This window comes from Agelaius tricolor, unplaced genomic scaffold (genome assembly GCF_023055355.1).
Source record: "Agelaius tricolor isolate 1412-34295 unplaced genomic scaffold, bAgeTri1.0.p SCAF_33, whole genome shotgun sequence".
NCBI lineage: Eukaryota > Metazoa > Chordata > Aves > Passeriformes > Icteridae > Agelaius > Agelaius tricolor.
The window spans coordinates 3473857-3494636 of NW_027269293.1; the positions used below are offsets into that span (position 1 = coordinate 3473857).

The following is a 20780-nucleotide window of genomic DNA, read 5'->3' on the forward strand; positions in this document are numbered from 1 at the left end:
TATCTGAAAAAATAAATTTATATATATATATTTTAAAATTATATATAATAATATATATTATATATACTATTATATATATAATTTATATATAAATTAAAATAAATAAAATATATATAATAAAAAAATCTACAGTGTATATATATATATATATATATATATATATATATATATATATATATATACTGTAGATTTTTTAGGAAAGCCCAACAGTCAGGACTTGCTGGATACATATAAATAAATAAATAATATATAATAATATATAATATATATACTAATATATATAAAAATTTATATATAACATAAAATTTAATATTATATATATTATTTAAAAATATTATTTTTTATATATATATACATACAGTAGATTTTTTAGGAAAGCCCAACAGTCAGGACTTGCTGGATAAAACCTTCCCCTTAAAGCCCAAATCCCTGATGTGGAATAATTAATAATTGATCACCAAAGGAGAGTCCTCACCTATGAACTGCTGGTGGTGCTGGCACTGAGCAGCCACTGACTGCTCGGGTGTGGTGTGGGGGGTGCTGTTGGATGCACTCTCTGCCATCCCATCCATCTTCTGGGCTGCTCTGTACCTAAATTCCAACAGAATTAGGATGGATTAGGATCCACACAGACAGGAGAAAACACCTCTATGTTATTTAGAACACACAGCTGTGAGTTCATGGAGTGGATGGTACATTCAAGGCAAACATGGTGAGGGCTGATCATTTATATTGTGGAATCAGATGGAGGGGAAATGAGAAACTCCTTTTGAAAAGCTTCCCCAAGACAGAATTAAAAGGGCTGAGAAGTTTGGTGACACCAAAAAATCACAATAGTGAAGCAGAGCTGCAGTGGGGTCCAAACCCATAACCCTGAGATCTTACGGTTGGCACCCAAGGTGGGGCTCAAACTCACAACCCTGAGATCTTACAGTTGGCACCCAAGGTGGGGCTTGAACCCACGACCCTGAGATCTCACACTGGCGCCCAACGTGCGGCTTGAACCCACAACCCTGAGATCTTGCAGGTGGCGCCCAACGTAGGGCTCAAACTCACAACCCTGAGATCTCACACTGGCGCCCAACGTGCAGCTTGAACCCACGACCCTGAGATCTCACACTGGTACCCAACGTAGGGCTTGAACCCATAACCCTGAGATCTTGCAGGTGGCGCCCAACATGCAGCTTGAACCCACGACCCTGAGATTAAGAGTCTCATGCTCTATGGGCTGAACGGATTCTCACACCCACTGAGTGTTTTGGGCAGGGCCAGGGGGCACCTACCTCTGCTTCTGGTGGATGGGCTGCTGCCTCATGGCCATGTACTGTGTGTCCTCCTGCAGGCGGTTCAGCGGCGACTCCGGCTTCAGGCGGATCCCGTAGTAGTGATATTTGGAATTTCCCCTGGAAATATCAACTTAGTCACTAAAAGTGATGGCCCTGGTTGCTTGGACAACACACCCAATTTTGTGCGGCACACGGCTGCCAAGCACTGTTTGTGTGGCTGAAGGGATAACTTGGTGCCTCAGGTTTGAGCTTTTCTATTTTTCAGGTTCTGTGCTGCTTTAGTGGGTGGGTCTGGGCTTCATATTAGGGGGTGGTGAGCTCTGTGCACAGAGCAGGGAGACAAAACAGTTCCTGCTCCAGCTGGGGACCAAGGACAAATGATCCAAATCTCAGCCCCAAGAGCACAAACAACGTGGGCTGAAGAGAGAAAAATAAGAAGGATGGGACTTCATGGGCTAAAGATGTAATTGGACAATTAATTCCAATATACAAATGCAGCAGAACTTATAAAATTGTGAGACTCTGTGACCAGTTGTGCATTTTTGTGACCATTTTGGTTCATCTTGGCTGTAGCCCTGGCTGGGCTCTTATGCTGCACAAGGTGGAGCCATTGAGGCCCTTTAATAAATCCCTACTTTATTAACTAACTCTGTCTATTCTCTGTTCTAGCTCAGCCTTCACAAGGCATCAAACTAATGAAATGCCGTCATCCCCTAGAAAATTTAAACCCACATGTGGCCAAGTGCAGTGGCATTTATTCCCATAGATCCCAGAAAAGAAACATCTGAACCTCCTAAAGATCCAACAGCTTCTGAGTGCACCAGAGATGCTGCAGGAGGGTTGCTTTTTGATTCTTGACCTAGGTTGATAAGGAAGTGAGTTTTTGGAAGGTTGTGGTCAAACCAATCAGTGCTCAGATCTGAATATTGGCACCTGGTGTGGCCACTGAAGACGTGGATACACCTCTGAGGGACTCCTCTCTCCTTGATGAACTGAGAGTTGATCATCTGAGGGCTGGTGATGAACTAAGAGTTGATTATCTGAGGGGTGGTAACTGGATTGAGAATCTAAGGTTTTATTTTGTGCTGTGGTGGAAATTGGGGGGAGGAGGAATGTTTTGGAAGGTTTTCATTCTGAGTTCTATGTGTGTTCCTTTTTACATATTGTAGGTTAATAAAGTTTTTTCCTTTATTCCTAAACTGGAGCCTGCTTTGCTCTATTTCTGGTCACATCTCACAGTAGCCACTGGGGAGAATATATTTTCCTTGGGGCACTGGCATTGTGCCAGCACCAAACCATGACAGATTAACTGCAGATTGTGACCAACCTGGTGCCCAGGCGCCGTGTCCTGAGCCCCATGAAGACGGAGCGGATGAGCTTCCCGAAAGAGGCGGCGTTGACGGGGTCCAGTTTGTGCTCCTGGCAGTGCCTCAGGTAATGGTTGTAGAGGGAGCTCCGGGGCAGGCTCACACCCTCTGCTGTCTCATAGTTATCCAGCAGCCACTGCAGCTTCAGGCAAGGAAAAATAAAAAAACATGCAAGTCTGAAGAGAGCTGAGAAGTCAGGCAAGGTCGATGTTTAAATGTCCGGATGGAGAAGTTCAAGAGAACTGAGTAATTAATTTATATGGGTTAATTAACATAAATTATAATTTATACAACTTTATGGTAGTTTATAGGATAGCAAAAGCCGGTTTATAGGATGGTAAAATCCCCCAGCACAAACAAAACCAGTCAGATTTTTCATTAAAACACAATCCTGCTGCCACCTCAGTGTCCACCTCGGGTTCGGATGAATTCCTGCAGACCTAAAATAAAGCTGTAAAAATTCACATTTTCCAAGGAGAAAAGATCTTGAGATATTGCCTAAGAGAAATAAATTTTAGGGGAAGCAAATTGATGCAAAGTCTTTATTAATTGGAAGATTGGCATGTCTGCAACTGCTCCCTTAACAATAAAATTAATGGTTGCCAAAGCAACCTTCAAAATCTGAGGGAATCCATCTACTTTGCAAAATTTACTGTCTGAACTTCTGACATGGCTGTTGATTAAAATTTGCAATTAATATAAATTATTTATACCAAGATAGTCTGAAAGGGCAGGTCCAGCACATGGTGTCAGCACAGGAATTCAAATGCAAAGCCCCCAATCTCCTTTAATTAACTAAATGACTTCAGCACCAATAAAATGAGTGCTGTAATAATTGAATTTTGGAAGGAATTGGATGTACACATGCACTAATATCAACAGGGTGGGTAAGAGCCCTTTCAGTGTCGTGAGGGCTGTCTGGGATGAACATTTTGCAGGCTTCCCTCTCCCTCCAGACCTCCATCCCTGCACCAGAACCAGCTGCATTCCCACCAGAACAGAGCAAAACAGATTTGGGTTGTGAAATCCAAATATCAGCCACAACATCTCCATACAACTGAGAGTCCAAGCAATTATGGGAACTGAGCATGGATTTAGCCTAGAAAACAGTGGGATTTGACAAAGCCCATGGAGCTGCACCCAAACCCTCTCCACTCCCACCCCAGTGTCCCTCTCCTCCCATTTTCTCTTGGTGACACTCCAAGGTCCCAGCTCACCACAAGGCTGCAGTTTTACATCAATAATTCTCTGAAAGACAACCTGAGCTGTGTGATGGCATCTCTGGCACCTCCACTGAGCTGTCCTTGTGCCCCACCCTGCTCTCACACAGAGCCTTGCAGCCCCCTCAGGGTGTGCTCTGTGGGTCTCCTTCACACACCCACATGGAAACTTCTGCTGCACAAAGTCAGCTGCATCCAAAACTGTAATTAAAATTATTCTATCCAGCCTGGAGAGGAGAAGGCTCCAGGGAGAGCTCCGAGCCCCTGGCAGGGCCTAAAGGGGCTCCAGGAGAGCTGGAGAGGGACTGGGGACAAGGCCTGGAGGGACAGGAGCCAGGCAATGGCTCCCACTGGGAAAGGGGAGATTTTTGTGGGATATTGGGCAGGAATTGTTCCCTGGCAGGAACAATTCCCTGTGGAGGCCCTGGCACAGGGTGCCCAGAGCAGCTGGGGCTGCCCCTGCATCCCTGGCAGTGCCCAAGGCCAGGCTGGACAGGACTGGGAGCACCTGGGACAGTGGGAGGTGTCCCTGCCATGGCAGGGGTGGCACTGGATGGGCTTTGAGGTCCCTTCCCACCCAAACCATCCCATGATTTGTCAGCTGGAGCTGATCCAAATCCAACCACAAATTCCTGTGACTGCACCCATCAGCTCTGGTGGCCTTTGGAGCTGGAAGGAAGCAAAACCTCCTGGCCACTTGTCCCTCTGTCCTGCATTTCAGGAGCCTCTTCTCCCCCTCCCACCTTCCCCCAGCTCCACACCACCCAGGGCACTCCTTGAGGTGATCCCTTCTCCAAACCCCACAGTTCCAATAAATGGTTTGTTAATGATCCATCATGACCCTCTTGCTCCCACCTGCAGCACAGACACCCCTGGAAGCCCCAAAAAATCTTTCTGTGGCCCTGAGCCTCCCCCAGCCATTCAGTTCCCTCTAACAAAAAATGGACCCCAGTGGTTTTGCCATAAAACACCAGCAGGAATTCAGTTTTTAAGTTGTCCACATCTATGTTAATTTTGGCCCATCCCCTATGTTTAAGAGATTATTGCTTAAGATCCTTTCAAATTTTTAAAGCAGGTATTTTATTTATCCTGTGGAAGATACTGAATGTGCATCAGATATTTATCCCCTAAATCTTAATCCTTAAGCCTTAAAAAAAAAATATAAAAGTTGTGTATTGCTATGGAAAATCCAGATACAGATAAACCTTCTCATTTAAATTTGATCCTGGGCATTTTTATTCTAATCTCTGATATTTCTAGAAGATTCCCTTCATTTCCCAGCTTGCTTTTCCTGCAAATGCCTTTTTATATTCCCTCAAACATTGCAGAGTTTCACCAATATGAACTCCCACTATTGAATTAGAAATTTATTATGAAGAACACAAAAGAGCTTAAAACAGAGATCTGTCAGAATAGAAATAATTTTCCAATCATGATTTTTGTTCTTCCTGCACAACTAATAACACATTGGGCACTTAAAATGAGAAAATTAAAAACTTTTTCCATCTGAATCTCTTCTGTTTGCTTTCTGAATTTTGTTCAGTAGTGACAATCAGATATTCCCCAGTTTATTTCTGTTTATGCCATGATCAGGTTCAATAAAATCACTCTACAGCCATATGCTGCTGTGGTTGTTATTGGCACTACAGGGGAACATTTAATTTTCATTTCTACCTTAACTTTATTTCTATCTGACTGTTTGAAAAAAAACACTGGCAAAAACCTTATCCTGGTTCGATCCAAGGGTGGAAAAAGCCACTCATAGGGCTGGCTGAGAAAATAAAAACCTTTTTTTCTTTTCAAGGTGCAGGTTTGGAGATGTTTCCTTGTGGCCACTTCTATGAAATATAAAAAAGAAACTATTTGTGGGTCGTATTTAAGGTGTTTTTAGTTGGGACCACGAGCAGCAGAGCACCCAAGGCTGGGCAGGACAGAGCTCTGAGCATCTCTGGAGTACCCAAGGCTGGGTTGGACAGAGCTCTGAGCATCCCTGGAGTATCCAAGGCTGGTTGGACAGGGCTCTGAGCATCCCTGGAGTATCCAAGGCTGGTTGGACAGGGCTCTGAGCATCCCTGGAGTATCCAAGGCTGGTTGGACAGAGCTCTGAGCATCCAAGGCTGGGTGGGACAGAGCTCTGAGCATCTCTGGAGTATCCAAGGCTGGTTGGACAGGGCTCTGAGCATCCCTGGAGTACCCAAGGCTGGGTTGGACAGAGCTCTGAGCATCCCTGGAGCATCCAAGGCTGGTTGGTCAGGGCTCTGAGCATCCCTGGAGTACCCAAGGTTGGTAGGACAGAGCTCTGAGCATCCCTGGAGTATCCAAGGCTGGGTAGGACAGAGCTCTGAGCATCCCTGGAGTACCCAAGGCTGGGTAGGACAGAGCTCTGAGCATCCCTGGAGTACCCAAGGCTGGGTTGGACAGAGCTCTGAGCATCCCTGGAGCATCCAAGGCTGGTTGGTCAGGGCTCTGAGCATCCCTGGAGTATCCAAGGCTGGGTAGGACAGAGCCCTGAGCATCCCTGGAGTATCCAAGGCTGGGTAGGACAGAGCTCTGAGCATCCCTGGAGTATCCAAGGCTGGGTTGGATGGAGCTCTGAGCATCCCTGGAGTACCCAAGGTTGGGTAGGACAGAGCTCTGAGCATCCCTGGAGTACCCAAGGCTGGGTAGGACAGAGCTCTGAGCATCCCTGGAGTACCCAAGGTTGGGTAGGACAGAGCTCTGAGCATCCCTGGAGTATCCAAGGCTGGGTAGGACAGAGCTCTGAGCATCCCTGGAGTATCCAAGGCTGGTTGGACAGAGCTCTGAGCATCCCTGGAGTACCCAAGGCTGGGTTGGACAGAGCTCTGAGCATCCCTGGAGTATCCAAGGCTGGGTGGGACAGAGCTCTGAGCATCCCTGGAGTACCCAAGGCTGGGTAGGACAGAGCTCTGAGCACCCTGCTCTGGTGGAAGGTGTCCCTGCCCATGGCAGGAGGTTGGAATGAAATGAGAATGAGCTTTAAGGTCCTTTCCAACCCAAACCATCCTGGTCCAGCTTCCTGCTCCCATCAGAGCGCCCTTCCATGGGCTCAGGTCCCTCACTGCAGCCCCGTGCCTCGCTCAGAGGAGCCCTAAAAGAACCTTCCCCATGCAGAGGCTGCAGAGCCTCCCTGGGCCATGGCACTGCAGCTCCTCCAGCTCTGAAACTGCCTCATGTGGTTCCCCAGTGTCCTCTTCAGGCACTGCTCATCCCTTTTTTATTCCCACATGTCCCCAGACACCTCCCTGAGCAGGGACACTGGGGACAGCAAGGACCTGGAGGGTTCCTCAGCCCAGGAGCTGCACCCTCAGGGGGCCAGCTGGGGGTGGATGTGTCACTCATGCTCAGGAGGGAGTTTGTTTGCTCCAGGGTTTGTAAGAGCACTTAAACCTTAGGCCAGACTATGAACCATAACCTAGACCAGAAGTTCTTCACTTCTACCCTGCAAGACCAGGGTGGGGAAGGTCTGATCAGGGGCTGGATGAGGCCACTTCAACCTGCACAGATTGTGGTCAGTGAAATCTCTTTTCTACCTTTTGCTTTCCTTCCTCTGCCCTTTTCCTGATTTTATTTCAAACTTTGTCCTCTATGAACAAGAAAAATCTTGCAGAGCAACACAATCCTTGTGCAGCACTTGAGGAGTGCCCAGCCTGGGGTGGGAGGGATGCTCACCACAGGAACTGCCTGATCCTGCAGGTTTGTGTTTCCCCAGCTACAACCAGAAACCTTCACTCTCCACCAGCTGAAATAAAGTTTGAGCTCCCCCAGGAGCCCTGGGCTGGAGTTTGAAATGAGAAAAAAGAATCAGACTGGTTTAAAGTTCCTTTTGTTGTCTCAGGGTATTTATCTAGGGTGAAAAAGCCAAAGGTTTTTATTTTTTGCCCTAAGAATGACAACAAACCAGCCCCCAAACCCAGAGAAAACCTGTTAGAGCAGAGAAACACCACTTTGTGCATGGGATTTATGGGTGCAGGACATGCTTGAGCTTCATCCAAACACAGGGAAAACAAAGTTCAGGGACCCCAACATGACCTGGATCAACTCAAATCTCACCCAAGCATGTGCTCATCCCTCAGTGCTCCTGCATGGGAGCCACAAACCAGGATGCAAAGGCCCAGCAGAACAGTGGGAATATCACACAAAGCAGGGAAATCCTTGGCAGAGTGAGAGAGAGGCCCAGCACATGGATTTAGCACAGCATTGTGACAGGAATGGGCTTCCTGAGGCACAGAGAGAGGGGGAAAAAAAGGCATTCAGAGGCTTTTGGTGTGTGCTGGCTGAGGGGGATCTGTCCCAATTCACACCAAGTCATGCCTCTGGATTTACAAGTAATTTTCCAGCCACGTTTCAGTTGCAGTGAAAGGAAAAAGAGCTTCCTCCAATGTGTTTATCTGATTGCCAGCAATTTCCATTGCAAGGCAGATGAAATAAATAAACACATATTGATATTTATTATAAATAAATAACAGACTCCTGAGCATCTCAGCAGCAAACATTATCACATGGCACTTTTTGCAGCCTATTTGTCCTTGGGAATGGGCTGCTTTGGGCAGCACAGCTCAATCACAGGCTGCTTTGGAGTGCCTCATGCTGTTGAATACACCAAAGAAATAATTCTCCTACCAAAGCAGGGGGAAAGGTTGTAAATTCTGATTGTAACTTACATGGCTGTTGAGCAAACTGCTTTTGTGTGATGTAATCCCTTCATTTTTTTGTAGGTTTTCAATCGCCATTTCAAGCTAAAGAAAAACGTGCACAGGAGAGAGAGAGAAAAAAAAAAAAAAAAGGAAAAAGAAAGGAAATCAGATAGTTAGCAACAGCCAGGATTATTGTTTCTTTATTAATATTTGAATGATTAATGCTTTATATCAACAAGCTGGTGAAAAAGAGGCAAACAGATGTGGATGGAGCTGCAGAGGCGTTACTGGGACATGCAAATGGACACACAGCAGGGATCCCCACAGGGGTGACAAAGCAAGGCCAGGGGGGGTTTATCTTCCACTAAAAGCACTGCCTATTTATATAAAAAAAGCAATTTTCCTCCTCTTTTTCCCTTCCTGCTGAGAGCAAACCATCACCAGGCAGATGCACTGCAGAGATTGGCTGCAGACCTGGACCCATGCCTTCCAAGGAGAGCTGGCAGTCATGACTTGGTCACCTCTTCATATTTTGTCAAAAAAATCTAAAAAATTAACTAAAACTGGGGTACAAGGAGAGTGCCTGAACTGGAATGGTCAAAGATTGGCTGCAGAGTTGTAGTCAGGCTTTTAAGGAGAGCTGGCAGTCATGACTTGGTCACCTCTTCATATTTTGTCAAAAAAATCTAAAAAATTAACTAAAACTGGTGTGCAAGGAGAGTGCATGGACTGGAATGGTCAGAGATTGGCTGCAGAGCTGGACCCAGGCTTTCTAAGGAGAACTGGCAGTAATGACTTGGTTACTGTCACTTCTTCATATTTTGTCAAAAAAAACCCTAAAAAATTAACTAAAACTGGGGTGCAAGGAGAGTGCATGGACTGGAACGGGTGAGGGCTCTCTGCTGCTGGGAGCTGCAAAGGGAAGAAGGCAGGAGCCACATTTCAGTTGGGTGATTTCTCCCTCAGCAGCCAGGCTGGAACATTTGGTGCTGCCTGTTCTGGTTTCTATCGATCTCAGAGCAGCCAAGGTGAGACCTCCTGGCTCCTAAGGAGCCCCTCACCCCCTTGGCTGCCTCCTGCTCCCCCCTTCAGCCCAGCTCTGGCTGCTGCCTTGTGCCTCAAGCCTCTCCTGAACCCTTCTTGTCTTCTCCATTCTGCTGCTGGGGCAGAACCTGGGCTCCTTGAGCAGATGGCTGCTGGTCCCAAAGCTCCAGTGCTCCTCTATGGGGAAAAAAAAAATCCTCAAACCTCCCCAAGCCCCTCATTAGAGCCTGCAGGAGCAGAACCTGTTTGTTTCCAGCAGATGCTCCCTGTTTGAGGTGTCCCAAACCCCATTATCTGTGCACAGGCAGGACAAGGACACAGAACCTGCAGCCAGAGCTCTGCTCTGTCCTCATTTAACACCCTGTGGGCACACCCACAAAACATCTGCAGATGATGTGTCCCTGTCCCTGGCCTCCTGCCTGCCCTGACTCACCCCAGAGTGAGAGAGAAACCCAGCCCTGCACCAAGCCAGGCCCTGTCACAGCAGGGTGGCAGAGCAGAGATCAGACCCAGTTTCTGAGGTGACATCCAGCAACCACATCCAGGTGTGAAGGTGCCACCACCTCCAGCACACATCCCTTGGTTCCCACCCCAAAGTGGAGCCACTTCTGGAAGGGTTCTCCCCCAATTCAGGCTCAGATTAGTGGGGTCTCACTGCCTCACTTCTCCCCCAATTCAGGCTCAGATTAGTGGGGTCTCACCCAGTTCAGGCTCAGATTAGTGGGGTTTCACTGCCTCACTTCTCCCCCAGTTCAGGCTCAGATTAGTGGGGTCTCACTGCCTCACACATCCCCTCAATTCAGGCTCAGATTAGTGGGGTCTCACTGCCCCACACATCCCCCAATTCAGGCTCAGATTAGTGGGGTATCACTGCCTCACACATCCCCCAATTCAGGCTCAGATTAGTGGGGTTTTACTGCCCCACACCTCCCCCAATTCAGGCTCAGATTAGTGGGGTCTCACTGCCTCACACATCCCTCAATTCAGGCTCAGATTAGTGGGGTTTTACTGCCTCACACATCCCCCAATTCAGGCTCAGATTAGTGAGGTTTCACTGCCCCACACATCCCCCAATTCAGGCTCAGATTAGTGAGGTTTCACTGCCCCACACATCCCCCAATTCAGGCTCAGATTAGTGAGGTTTCACTGCCCCACAACTCCCCCAATCCAGGCTCAGATTAGTGGGGTTTTACTGCCCCACACCTCCCCCAATCCAGGCTCAGATTAGTGGGGTCTCACTGCCTCACACATCCCCCAGTTCAGGCTCAGATTAGTGGGGTTTCACTGCCTCACTTCTCCCCCAATTCAGGCTCAGATTAGTGGGGTTTCACTGCCTCACTTCTCCCCCAGTTCAGCCTCAGATTAGTGGGGTTTCACTGCCCCTCAACTCCCCCAATCCAGGCTCAGATTAGTGGGGTTTCACTGCCCCACACATCTCCCAGTTCAGGCTCAGATTAGTGGGGTTTCACTGCCTCACTTCTCCCCCAGTTCAAGCTCAGGTTAGTGGGGTTTCACTGCCTCACTTCTCCCTCAATTCAGGCTCACATTAGTGGGGTTTCACTGCCCCACACCATGATGGACCATAAGGAAGCACAGCCTGAGTGCTGACACAGCCTTCAGGAAATGAGTCAGAGGCAGAGGGAGACCCAATTTCCTTCCTCTGCCTGCTCAGGGGCTGTTTGAGCAGCAGCTCTGAGGCAAGCCCAGCAATGCTGCCTGGCTTTTGCTGTTGGCAGGTGTCCCATCCAAAAGGACACCTTGCATCTGCAATAAAAACTGTCACAGGGGAAAGACCAAAAGCTCTTCAGCTGCTCTGCAGGAAGGTGAAGAGCTCTGAGGACCCACTTGTGGGAGGTCTCAAGGATTTCCTCTCTTAGTCCACACTAATTTAGGTGAAGATTAATAGTGCAGTGTTGGCACAGATATTGAATGTTCCCTGTGCTGTTTCAGCCCATCTGCTGGAGCAGAACATTGGTGTTCCAGCACAGAGGGAAGGTTTCTTAAGAGGTTTCTTGAAGTATCTCAAGATTTTTCTTTAGTGCAGACACACAGACTTTACCAAACATCTCTCAGCCTCCTGAGGACCACTGCTAATCCTGAATTATCCCAATGTTTCAGTTTTCCTCTGGAGGTGCCCTCCTTGCCCTCACCACCTCCAATCCCTCTCCTTTCCCATCCCTGACCACTCTGATGTCCATCCCCAAGGCCAGGACAAACCCTTTGGCTTTCCTGGCTCCATTCTGCATTCTCCATTTTCCATTCCCCACCACATTCTGCCAGAGCCCCTCTGGCCTATTTAACACCAGCCTTTCCCAGTCCCTGTTTAGGCTGGACATTAAAACAGAAAATAAAGTTCCTGCCCATGGATTTGATTCAGTTCCTGCTGTCCTTAAGCCACCCACCCCTCCTGGTGGCTGCCCCTGGATCCCTGGCAGTGCCCAGGGCCAGGCTGGGCAGGGCTTGGAGCACTCAGGGACAGTGGGAGGTGTCCCTGCCATGGCAGGGGTGGGATGGGATGAGCTCTAAGGTCCCACACCAGATGACTCCAGGATTAATTCCAAGCAGCCCAGGCTCTGCCCCAGCCCCCTCTGACCCTGGTCTGAGCTGGAGGGACTGACAGCCACACACAGACACACAGACACAGCCCTGGACTGCCTGCCAGGCTCCTTCCCACCTTTTCCAGCCCTTCCTCAGGTATTTTGTGTTAAAATACCTTCAGAAAGCTCATTTGTACATGCAACAGAGTGGATTTATCTCAGATGTATTTCCATAAAGGTCACTTTCTAAATCTCTTTTGTTTTTTTTTGTTTTGCTGAACAGCCTTATCTCATGTAATAACCATCAACTAAATCCATTCATGGGATATTTCTACTGACATATTTTCCACTTGGGCTTTTATATCATGCTCATCACCATGGAAATTACAAAAACTCCAAACAACAACAACATTAAAAAAAAATCCCCTAAAAATCCAAGAGTAAAGTTGTGCAGTTTTGTAAGATGCAGTCCCACACAGGTGATGTTTCCAAATAATAACTTTGAGTAAAAACCAAATGCTCCAGTGCTAATTTTTAACTATGAACAGTTAATACACACACACACACAATTCTCACCCAAGAAAAGAACCTCAGCATCTGTCATTTGCTCTTCCACCCAAACCAAGGACTTTTCCCCTATGCCTGCCTAAGGCAGAGCACATTTACTCCAGGATCAAAGCAACCTTTCAAAGCACAAAGATTCAAAAAACATAAAATCTATATTCAAAAACTCAGTGGGAAAAGAAAGAACAACTTAACAGGCCAGATTTACATGAGTTCTCAGTAGCAACAACTCCTGTTTTTCTCCCTAGTGATGCTGCTCACATTTTAAATTCTGGCTACATACCCTGAATTACACCTACATTAGTATTTATATTTATATATGAATGCATAAACACACAGAAGTCTGCAGAGGGAGGTGAGCAGCCCCAGGAAATGAGCTGCAAGCACTCCTGGCAGCTGCTGAGGGCTGGGAGATTCCCAAATCAAAGCCCTTACAGCAAAAAGGCTGTTCTGGGTGAAGAGCTGGAACCCTCAGCCCCACACAGCTGTGCTCCAGCACCTGCCACCTCAGCTGGCAGCTGGAGGGACACACTCCAAAGAAAGAAATCAGAACTTTAAACCATTTCTGTTTGATCAATATCACCCCTAAAAGACATTTTCTAAACATATGGCAAGGGCAGAATACACAATGGTGTAGGAGATACATACACAAAGGGTTTTTGATCACTGTGCACTCAGCATGATCAGCTTGAACATAATTTATGTTCACACCTTCATCATTCCTCAATTGTCTCTTAATCCAACAGAGACAAGACCGAATTAACCTCTTGTTAATTTGTTAATTAATCCCATTTTCTCCATTTCCAAATGAAATAAATAATAATAATTATTCAATGGGTTAAGGAAAAATTTCTCAGGTCTCTTCACAATTGAAGACATATTTCAATATTTTGGGTAAGCATATGTGAGATGTTTGATTTAGTAGAAAATGTAAATAGAGACAAATTTTACAGTAGAAACCAGGGACAAATCATTAAAAACCAAAACGTAAATAGAGACAAATTTCACAGAAGAAACCAGGGACAAATCATTAAAAACCAAAACGTAAATAGAGACAAATTTACAGTAGAAAACAGGGCCAAAATCTTTAAAAACCGAAATATTTTATTTGGGAGGGAAAAAACCCAAACCAAATTTAATGTTTTATTAATAATTGAATGATTAATGCTTTATTAAAATTTAAATGATTAATGCTTTATTAATATTTGAATCATGAATGCTTTCTCTTCTCTAATGCTGATCATTTCAGCGATCTGAGCGAGAGGGACAATCCAAACTGAAAAATAAATATATTACACCAGTGTCTATTCTCCCCCTTGCACTCATGGCAGGTCACAGACATAAACAACGATAATGCCAGGTCAGTTAAATTTTCTGAAGGCTTTTCAGATGCCTTTGGAATCATTGCTGGCCCCCGAGCTGAGGTGCCTGCAGGGCTACATACCGTTGCTGGAGAGGAGCGTGAGGTGTGAGACAGAGAATGTCTAGAGTTCTCCAGCCCCCCATGAATGAGATAGGCGCCCGAGCCGGAGAGGATCTGACTTCCCCCAATGTCCATGGTGATGCCCACCATGTTGTGAGAGGGAATGGCTGTAGGAGAGGATGTCGCTGTAGTCACCTGAGCTCCTCCTCCTCCTCCTCCTCCCTGCGCTTCGAAATAGGGCGCGGCGCTGGCGGGGGCGTAAATCTGCGCCTCGCTGCTGTAGGAGTAGGCAGCTCGTCTGTGCAGGGGACAAAAGAGAGGAGCTGGAAGAGGAAATCTGTGCTGGACAGCTTCAGAAAGCAGGATGAGTGTCAGAAAACCCCTGGTGTTAAAGGTTGGCCCCTTGTGTTCGCAACCACGTAGGCGTGGTGAGGTGGGTACAAGAAATATACCACACCTCCATCATCCCTCAGTTGTTTCTTAATCCAACAGAGAATAAAGAGCAAGAGCAAATTAACCTGTGTAATCCCATTTTGTCCATTTCCAAGTAAAACTTTTCCTGTAAGATTATAGCCCTGTTACAAGTGGCTACCCCATAGGCATGGTAAAGTGGGAATGAGAAAGCCACACCACACCTCCAACATTCTTCAGCTGTCTTTAATCCAACAGAGACTAAAGAGCAAGACCAAATTGGCCTCTGTAATCCCATTTTGTCCATTTCCAAATAAAGTTTTTCCTGTTCCCACTGTAAGATTATTCTTGTTCACAACCCCATAGGCATAGTAAGGTGGGAACAAGAAATATACCACACCTCCATCATCCCTCAGTTGTTTCTTAATCCAACAGAGACTAAAGAGCAAGACCAAATTGGCCTCTTGTTAATTTGTTAATTAATCCCATTTTGTCCATTTCCAAATGAAATTTTTCCTGTTCCCACTGTAAGATTATTCTTCTTGTTCACAACCCCATAGGCATGGTAAGGTGGGAACAAGAAATATACCACACCTCTATCAACCCTCAGTTGTCTCTTAATCCAACAGAGACTAAAGAGCAAGACTGAATTGGCTTCTGTAATCCCATTTTGTTCATTTTTAAAGTAAAATTTTTCCTGTAAGATCATATCCACCTGTTGTGGGTGGCAACCCCGTAGGCATGGTAAGGTGGGAACACGAAACACACCACACCTTTATCAACCCTCAATTGTCTCTTAATCCAACAGAGACTAAAGAACAAGACTGAATTAACCTCTTTTTTCCCATTTTGTCCATTTCCAAATAAAACTTTTCCTGTTCCCACTGTAAGATTATAGCCCTGCTGAGGGTGGCAACCCCATAGGCATGGCAAGGTGGAAACAAGAAAACCGTAACAGACCTTCAACATTCCTCAATTGTCTCTCAATCCAACAGGGACTAAAGAGCAAGACCAAATTAACCTCTTGTTAATTTATTAATTAATCCCATTTTGTCCATTTCCAAATGAAATTTCTCCTGTTCCCACCATAAGATTATTCTTGTTCACACCCCCATTAGCATGGTAAGGTGGGAAAAAGAAATATAGTATACCTCCATCATTCCTCAGTTGTTTCTTAATCCAACAAAGACTAAAGAGCAAGACTGAATTAATCTCTTTTTTCCCATTTTGTCCATTTCAAATAAAATTTCTCCTGTTCCCACTGCAAGATTATATCCCTGCTGAGGGTGGCAACCCCATAGGCATGGTGAGGTGGGAACAAGAAATATACCACACCTCCATCATCCCTCAATTGTCTCTTAATCCAACCAGGACTAAAGAACAAGACCAAATTAACCTCTGTAATCCCATTTTGCACACTTCCAAATAATTTTTCCTGTTCCCACTGTAAGATTCTTCTTGTTGTTTGCAACCCCATAGGCATGGTAAGGTGGGAGCAAGAAAGCCACACCACACCTCCATCATTCCTCAGTTGTCTCTTAATCCAACAGAGACTAAAGAGCAAGACTGAATTGGCTTCTGTAATCCCATTTTGTCCATTTCCAAATAAAATTTTTCCTCTTCCCACTGTCTTCGCCCATATCAACAGATGTTGGTAAGAATTATTTTAATTTCTTTTTTTAAGAAGGGTAAATTATCCAAATCAAAAATAAGAGTTAATTGTTCAAGCCAAATGACTTAAATAAAGGGAAAAGGGGGGTTTCTTATAGATAAGTAATGTAATAGTTGGCTCTCACAATTAAGAGACAGATATTTTGTAGATGAGCCACGTGGCTGGCAGTCACAGGCACTCCCATTGCTGAAAACATTTTCCTTATTCAAAAAATTATGTTAAAAAATTTATTAAATTCCTTATTTAAAAAATTTATTTGTTGCAAGTTTTGTTAAGGTTTAATAAACCTTTGAAAGTGTAAAAGTGAGCAGTTGTTTCTCACAGTGGGGTTTGCTCTGTTGGAATGGGATGAATCAGCCCCACAGCACAAGCTCACAGTGAGGGCAGCTCCTTGTGAGGAACTGGGGTGGGGAAGGCCAAAAGGAGGCACAAAATGGGGCACAGCTGGCAGGAGGAAGAGGAAATTCTAAGAATGGAGAGGCCCTGGCACAGCTGTGGCTGCCCCATCCCTGGAGGTGTCCAAGGCCAGGTTGGACAAGGCTTGGAGCAGCCTGGGATGGTGGAAGGTGTTGGGGAGCTGGAGGGAGATGGGCTTGAAGGTCTTTTTCAACCCAAGCCATTCTGGGATCTCTTGACTCTATAAAATCTTCCAACAGCCCCTTTTTCCTCTGGAAGTTCCACTCCTAAAGCTGCCCATGGCACCACACAAAATTCTCAGATTTTTCAGACACTTTCATGACCAGGATTCCCTGGAGAACAGCCCCACCATGAGGACAACACCCCCAGGGCTGGAAACCACCCTCACACCCCACACAACACCTGAACAGCTTCTCCTCTTCCTCCTCCCATGGAAGGAGGGAGGGGGACAGCTCAGGGAGGTTCTTACATGGTTCCATTGGTATAAACAGCTTCTCCTCCTTCCACATACTGCACCTGGGCTGGATAAACGTGCTGCACAGACTGCACCTGCAACAGGCACCAAGAGGTCAGGGATTGCTCAGGAGCTGCTGGTTAAACTGCACAGCTCCAACCTTACCTGACACTCAGGTTTTCTTTAAAAAAAAAAAACCAAACCAAACAAAAAAAGAACCCCAAAAACCCAACCAAACAACCAAACAACCCCCCCCCCCAAAAAAAACCCCAAAACAAACAAACAACAACAACAAAAAAAACCTAAACAAAAAAACCCCAAAAACAAAAGAAAAAACCCCAAAGAAACCCAAACAACCCCCCAAAAAACCCCAAAAAACGTAACAAATAAAACCCCCGAAAAACAAACAAAAAAACCACCCAAAAACCCCCCAAAAAACCCAAAAGAACAACAAAACAACAAAAGAAACCCCAAAACCCCCAAAATAAGCAAACAAAAAAAACCCCCAAAAACCAAACAAAAAAACCAAACCAAAAATGCCAAAAAAACAAGCAAACAAAAAAACCAAAACCAAGCAAACAAAAAAAAACAAGCAAAAAAAACCAAAACAAGCAAACAAAAAAAACCCCCAAAAACCAAACAAAAAAACCAAACCAAAAATGCCAAAAAAACCCCAAAAACCAAACAAAAAAACCAACCCAAAAATGCCAAAAAAAACCCCCAAAAAACAAACAAAAAACCATCCTCCCTGCCCTTCCTCCCCTCCATGCTTAGGAATGCCAAAGAAAAGGAGGTTTTTATTTTCAAAGGTCAAGTTAAAATAGATAAATAAGTGGTTGCTCCATGAGAAGTGGAAACAATGGAGCTGGGTTTCCTCTGGACACGTGTCTTGGGGCTGACTAACAGGGGTGAGCTCATGCTGCAGCTTTTCCTTCAGAGGGGAGCCTGACAGTGTCCAGCTGCACCCCAGCCCCTTTTTTGTTGCTCTGGGAGGGAAGGATTTGCCCTCTGTCAATTTTTTTTTTTCCATTAAATGGAGAAACCAACCAAAAAAATCACTAAAGGAAAAAAATCAAGAGGGTCAGACTTGCTGTTCACATGGAGCAGCACCAGATATCCCTGGTTTCTTAGGAAACAAGCCCTGGAAAAGGCAAAGTTCAAATAAATAAAAATATTTGCATGGATCTCTGGCACCAAATCTTCCTATGGAGTCACATGCAGGCAGTAAATTTGTTTAATTAAAAAAAAAACCCAAACATTTTGCCTCCAAAAAACATCTTTACCAAAGGATTTAATTTTAATTTAACTTTGATTTAATAATTGCTTTTAAATTTAAGTTGAAAGCATCCATCAAATCTTCAGATACATGAAAGACAACTGCTACAGCAAAGGTTTCTCCTAAACTTCAAATATCTTGAGAGTTTCTTTTGTCATCAAGAAAGGAGGAAAGAGCTGGAGAAAGTGATGCCAGCTCTGTGACTGCCCACAAGTCTTTCATTAGGATTTTTCCAGATGTGGCAGAGTTTCAGAAGTGGGACTGGGAACCTGTCTGGGTGTCCCCAGGGTTCATTACCTGCTGTGGAACCTGCTGGACTCTGGGAACAGAGATTTGCTGCATCTGTGCCCCTTTGGGAGCAGAGCCTGTGGCCTGGACCAAAACCCTCTGCAAGGAGAAAATAGAGGAAAAGACAATTTCAGTCCAAAACACAGCTGAGCCAGGTGTTCTCTCCCCACATTTCAAGGCCAGCTTGCCTCTGACAGCAGCAGTGGCATCCTGTGATCAGTGTCCCCATGGTCCCCACCCTCCCCGTGGGGTGCACCAGCCTGAGCTCAGCCCCCTGAATTTGGGCAAATTTCTGCCAGGAATCATCTCCAAACCTCCAGGAAAGGAAGCAGCAGTTCATTGATCAGCTCAGCCCCCTGAATTTGGGCAAATTTCTGCCAGGAATCATCTTCAAACTTCCAGGAAAGGAAGCAGCAGTTCATTGATCAGCTCAGCCCCCTGAACTCGGGCAAATTTCTGCCAGGAATCATCTCCAAACTTCCAGGAAAGGAAGCAGCAGTTCATTGATCAGCTCAGCCCCCTGAATTTGGGCAAATTTCTGCCAGGAATCATCTCCAAACCTCCAGGAAAGGATGTAGCAGTTCACTGATCAGCTCAGCCCCCCCTGAATTTGGGCAAATTTCTACCAGGAATCATCTCCAAATCTCCAGGAAAGGAAGCAGCAGTTCATTGACAAGCACAGCCCCCTGAATTTGGGCAAATTTCTGCCAGGAATCATCTCCAAACCTTCAGGAAAGGAAGCAGCAGTTCATTGACAAGCACAGCCCCCTGAATTCGGGCAAATTTCTACCAGGAATCATCTCCAAATCTCCAGGAAAGGATGTAGCAGTTCATTGATCAGCTCAGCCCCCCCTGAATTTGGGCAAATTTCTGCCAGGAGTCATCTCCAAATCTCCAGGAAAGGAAGCAGCAGTTCATTGATCAGCTCAGCCCCCCCAGTTTGGGCAAATTTCTGCCAGGAATCATCTCCAAATCTCCAGGAAAGGAAGCAGCAGTTCATTGATCAGCTCAGCCCCCCCAGTTTGGGCAAATTTCTGCCAGGAATCATCTCCAAACCTCCAGGAAAGGAAGCAGCAGTTCATTGATCAGCTCAGCCCCCTGAATTTGGGCAAATTTCTGCCAGGAATCATCTCCAAACCTCCAGGAAAGGAAGCAGCAGTTCATTGATCAGCTCAGCCCCAGCTGAACAAGGATCACTCCTCACACATCCACATTTGGCTGCCAAGTTCCTTCTCTTGGAGCTGCTAAACCCAACCAAACTCTGCCTCCTGCAGCAAGAAATCCCCTCCAGCTCCAGCCAGCACCAAAGCTCAGGGGTTTCTGCTTCCCCCTGCAGTGCCACCAAGGGCACAGGGACATTTCATGGTGCTGGTGGCTCTGTCACCTCCATCATCCCCTGTCTTACACTCCATTGTCAGTCTGGGGTTGTCAACACACCTCAGAGTGCTCAGCACCTTCAGATCCAGCAAAACAAACGTGGGGATGGAGAGAAAGGATTCAGTGGGAACACAGCCAAGCATCTCCATGGCCTCTTAAACCTTCTCCAAGGAGACACAATCCTTTAAAAACACCCAGGAGATTGGGCCTGGGCTGGAAAAATCCCAGGAAAAATCCTGAGAGAGAGAATTATGTCTCTCTTTGTTCTGAGAATGCAAATACCACATGGGCCAACAGAACAAAGAGCCAGAAAACAATCTCAGAAGCAACCTTGAGAATTACTGCCTACCTGGATATTTATGAGGGATAAATAACTTCATAAATAACTACCATGGATATTTATGATGGATAACCATCATAAATAACTTCCATGGATAACTACCATGGATATTTATGATTTTTAGTCTTCCCAATGTACCTATGTAATAACCAGAAATCCAGTTCTAGCAGAATTCCAGGTTTATGACAATTGCCCAGATCTCCAGGCAGCTGCTCCAGGCTGCATTCCCTGGAGATCCTGCACTTATTTCAGCCTCACCTGGCCTCTTTTCCCTCACCAGTGCAGGATGGGGACACCACAAGCCCCTTTTTGAAGTCAGGCCTTGCAGTGCCACCAACATCAAAGACTCTTTCTCTGTCACAGACACATTTTATGAAAAATCCTTTTGTTGGGATCTTTTCTCCTGAGAAGCTGAGAGGCCTCAGAAATGAAATATAAAAAATATTTAT

General features: G+C 45.8%; 1 protein-coding gene across 7 annotated transcripts in view; it reads right to left on the bottom strand.

The window, feature by feature from the left end:
• The window catches only part of RFX2 (regulatory factor X2), an 87518-nt gene that overhangs the window by 13639 nt on the left and 53099 nt on the right, over nt 1–20780 (bottom strand). For 4 of the 7 annotated variants that reach the window (XR_011683191.1, XR_011683190.1, XM_071452251.1 and 1 more), the window contains exons 3-9: nt 18624–18713; nt 17066–17145; nt 14118–14394; nt 8556–8630; nt 2614–2795; nt 1284–1403; nt 476–591 (exon numbers count right to left, since the gene is read on the bottom strand). Coding sequence is in view for 5 of the 7 variants with exons in the window: in XM_071452251.1 (XP_071308352.1) it covers nt 476–591; nt 1284–1403; nt 2614–2795; nt 8556–8630; nt 14118–14394; nt 17066–17145; nt 18624–18713 (940 nt within the window). In the remaining 2 variants the exon portion in view is untranslated. The remainder of the gene's footprint in view (nt 1–475; nt 592–1283; nt 1404–2613; nt 2796–8555; nt 8631–14117; nt 14395–17065; nt 17146–18623; nt 18714–20780) is intronic. The other 3 variants (XM_071452254.1, XM_071452255.1, XM_071452253.1) reach the window with 3 other exon arrangements.